The sequence below is a fragment of the Arachis duranensis genome, chromosome 4 (genome assembly GCF_000817695.3).
Source record: "Arachis duranensis cultivar V14167 chromosome 4, aradu.V14167.gnm2.J7QH, whole genome shotgun sequence".
Classification (NCBI taxonomy): domain Eukaryota; kingdom Viridiplantae; phylum Streptophyta; class Magnoliopsida; order Fabales; family Fabaceae; genus Arachis; species Arachis duranensis.
The window spans coordinates 37196555-37200802 of record NC_029775.3 but is presented as its reverse complement, the minus strand read 5'-3'; the positions used below and the strand labels follow the sequence as shown (position 1 = coordinate 37200802).

The window sequence follows — 4248 nt, the reverse complement described above, 5'->3', positions numbered from 1 at the left end:
CAGCTCCACTACCTCCACGGAGGGTACGAAAGAGGCCAGCCCTTCAAACCGAAGAAGAACAACCTCCACAAGAGCAACCCCCATCCACCTTAAGCATGTACCAACTGCAAGAGGCTATCGATGCCTTATCCAGGCAATGCATGGAAAATTAAGAGGCACATAAGGAGTTTCAAATGCAATTAATGGACCGCCAAGAAGGATCAGTCTCTAGATGGATGGACCAGCAAAAGGAATGGCAAAAACAATTGATGGATCAGCAATTGGAACAAGGGAGACAATGGAGTAAATCCTTCCACAACCTGAGTCAAAAACAAGATCAACAACAAGAAGCCATCCAAAGGCTAACAAACATTCAAGCACATCAAGGTGCATACATCCATGAGATGCATCGAATACAAAGAGAATAAGCAGATCTTTTTGATGAGCATAGAGCATTTTCGGAAGGTGTTTACCTGAGTGAGGCTGGGCATCATGTGAATACCCAAGCCAGGCTTGGATACCTAGTCAGACAACTGCATGTTTTGCATCCTGGAATAACAAAATATGAAGATGTAAAAGATGAGTTAGCACGAGTGGAGCGCGAAAGTATAGAACAGTCATGAATCTGTCAGAAAGGCACTGGAGGATTGGAAGATAGCCAGAATGAACCGAATGAGGGAAAGCACAAATAGACAAAGTAAACTTCAAGAGGGCAAGGGAGCAGAAGAGAATGAGCAGGCCAACAAGTGAAAGGTGGTGAAGTTCCTTCTTAGTTTACCTTCTTTTTCAAAGCTTTAAATAAGGAAAATCATGTATGAAATAGAACATGCTTCCATGGTAGCTTAGGATTTTCAATTATGCATTTAATTTTCATTGCTTAGGTCTATGTTATTGAGCCTAATGTCTTGAATGCTCACTGTCATCTTGCCTACTTGTTGATGGTGTTTTTGCGGAAAACGAATTTTCCAACACACAAATCCAACCGGCAAGTATACCGGGTCGCATCAAGTAGTAATCACTCACAAGAGTGAGGTCGATCCCACAGGGATTGATGGATCAAGCAACTTTAGTGGGTGATTAGTTTAGTCAAGCTAACATTGAAGTGAATTATGTGAAGTTGATCAACAGAAAGTAAATTGCAGGAATGATAAAGTTGCAGAATGTAAATGGGCAGAAAACTTAAAGAGCAAGAAAGTAAAAGAACTGAAACTTAAATTGCAAGAAAATTAAATTGCATGAAAAGTAAAGGGGATTGGGTGCTGGGAATTAAAACTTCAACAAGAAAATGTAAAGTGCAATCAAGCAAAGAAGTAAAAGATGAAGTAAGTGCAGCAGATTCAAACAGAAATGAAAAATTACTTGAAGAACAAGACAGAAAGAAACTTAGCTCAATTGTAAAATCTAAAAGAGAATTTGAGGATCCAAGAAGAGCAATGAACTCAGGAAGCAAATCTTGATCTCAATTCTCCTTTGCTAAGTCAGAAAATATATTGCAGAAGAAAATGAGGTTTAAAAATAGCAGAGAAGATTAAAACCCAATCCTTAGATCAATTGAGAGGAAGAGTGGAAGATGATTCTCAGAATTTGAATCAATGGAGCTCTTCAACCTCAATTCAAGATCCAAAAAAGAAAAGCTAAAGTTGCAGAAGAAGAAGATTTAAAACAGCAAATGAAATTTGAATTTTGCAGAAAGATTAAACTACTACTACTCCCTAATGGAGCAAGCCTCCTAATTCAGCTCTCCTCTCTGAAATGAGAGTGATGCCTTTATATAGGCTTTTTATAAAATGAAAATAAAATGAAATTGAAATTAAAAACAAATTCACAAAAATGAAATTTCTAATCTAGCTTCTCTGTGTGCCTTTGAGTCATGTTGAGTGGGCTTTGCTTGCTTTGGATTTGAGGAGAAATGGGTTTGGTTGGCCTTGATTCAATTTGGAGAGGAATTGAATTTAAATGAAATTTTGGTTGAATTTTGGCCCATGTTGCTCCCAGGAGGCTGCTCTGCTCCTGTGGAGAGCAGAGCAATGAAGCTTTGTGTGGGTATCCAATTTGCGTGCCAAGGCTTGGAAGCATCAGGATGCTGCCCTGCCCTTGGGGAGAGCAGGGCAGTGGTGTCATGGTGTGCCTTCTGTCCGTGTCAAGTGCTGCGCTCCTTACTCCCCTTAGGTGCTTGGTTCGAAACCCACAGGTGGCACTTGGAGTTGATTTTTCTTGGATTTTCTTCAAGAAGAGCACGACATTGCCCTGCTCTCCAAGAGGGCAGAGCAGAATAATGAGCGCTACTTTGCTTTGGAGTGAGGCTCCAGCTTCGAACCTTGGTGGAAGCACTTTGGTTTATTTTTGCTTATTTTTTGCCCTTAAATATGCCTTTCACTCATGCCTCAATTGTACGCCAAATATGGATTGCTATATATCGTTGGAAAGCTATGAATGTCAGCTTTCTAACGCAATTGGAAGCACATCAATCGGACATCTGTAGCTCAAGTTATTGCCCTTTGAAGTAGGCATGGTCATGCTGTGAGCGGCCAGATTTTAACTTAGCGAAAATTTGCTCCAACCTCACTTTGTTTGATCATGATTCTGCCCTGCCCTTGGCAAGAGCAGGGCAGTGTGCGTGCTGGTTGCTTCCTTCTTTAATTTGGTCATGGGCCACACTTTTAAAAGCGTGGCCTAAGGCTCCAAAGTGTAGGTTTCATGGTCATGGGCCACGTTTTTAAAGGCGTGGCCTAAGATTCCAAAGTGTGCCTCAATTTCAAAATGTGTCCAAAATTCATCTTTTCTTTTTTTTAGCTTATTTTGTGTCATTTTGCTTCTTTTTCCACTTATTTCCTACAAAATTTATAAAATCAAAAGACCAAAAAAATATACCATTTAAGCACAAAAGCATTCAATATTTAAGCATAAATCATCAATTTCTTGTATGAAAAAGCATAGAAAAACATGACATGTCATCACAACATCAAACTTAAACCTTGCTTGTCTCCAAGCAAGAAAAGAATCATGCAATAAAGATTGACAATCCAAGGTAAGAAGAATAGCAAGTTAATGTTCATGGCAAGCTAGTTTTCTATGCATGCTACAATCACAAAAGGGATGTAATTGATTAATGCTTCTATCTAGCTCAATTTATGAAAATTTTCTCTTATATTTCTTCCTTGAAACAAGCTTTTGATTTTTTTTTTATTAGCTTCTCCTTTTGGGTGCTTTGCCCCATGAGTTAATAACAAAGCCACGACTTCTAAATGCTTTGTTTTCAAGTATTACCACTTGATACATAAGCACCACAAGCATTTAATTAGAGGACTTCATTAAGCTCATTTTTCTTTTCTTTTCTTGACTCTCTAATCATTGATGCTCAGAACCTTGAGCTTTGAGGGAGTGCTTTTGCACTTGAGCCTAGCCTTGACTTCTAAGTGTTTTGTTTTCAAGCATTTGGCTTGATACATAAACACCACAAGCACTTAGCAAATAAATTGCCATTGGTACTCAGAGCCTTCAGCTTTCTCATTCTTTCCCTTTTTCTTTTCTTGCTTTAATTGTATTTGCTTCTTCAAGGTTTTCATGATTTCAAAAGATTTCACAAAATGTACTAGATGAAAAACTTCAATTAAATAAAATCCAATGCAATTGAGCAACAATTAATCATATTAGCTTTCCAATACTTGTATGCACATGCTAAATTCTTCTTCAATTCCTTGTTTGTTTATGATCATAATGTTTTATTGCTTTTGAACTCACAAAACTCAAGTTGGTAGTCATAATGGTACAGCACCATGTTACAAATAAAGATTCAAGCTATGCTTTATTCATACACACATGTAAACAGAGAAGATAAAGACAATCATGAAATTTAAGTGCTGGAAATAAATGAGAAGAAAAGGAACTCTACAACCTTGTAGTTCATCTTCACTATTGTTGTCATTTTCCTCCCATTCTTCTCCTTCCCATACCAACTCAGAATGCTTGCTCATCCTCAAGCAACAATTAGAACAATGGCTATGGGACTAAGATGGATCATGAATGTCTTACACAATGATATGTTAGTAGCACATGTGTTTTAAGCAAGCAAAATTAAAGATAACAATCAAGGCACAAGAGACAGAGACATTTTGATTGCAAACATAAGAAGGTGAGCACAATACATTGCATAAAAGATAAGTGGGACACCAAACTTAGTGTGACACTTTCACTTGGAATTGATGCAAGTATCTAGTAGATATGGGAACCAAATTTTTGTTGCATAGCAACACCAAACTTAGAATACAA

At 37.9% G+C, this 4248-nt stretch overlaps 1 protein-coding gene across 1 annotated transcript in view; it reads right to left on the bottom strand.

Annotated features, from left to right (window-relative positions):
* Window positions 1-504: 504 nt before the first annotated feature.
* The window catches only part of LOC107484163 (1,4-alpha-glucan-branching enzyme 1, chloroplastic/amyloplastic-like), a 12243-nt gene continuing 8499 nt past the window's right edge, over window positions 505-4248 (bottom strand). The window contains exon 6 of the mRNA XM_021141793.2: window positions 505-528. Within this exon, the coding sequence (XP_020997452.2) occupies window positions 505-528 (24 nt within the window). The remainder of the gene's footprint in view (window positions 529-4248) is intronic.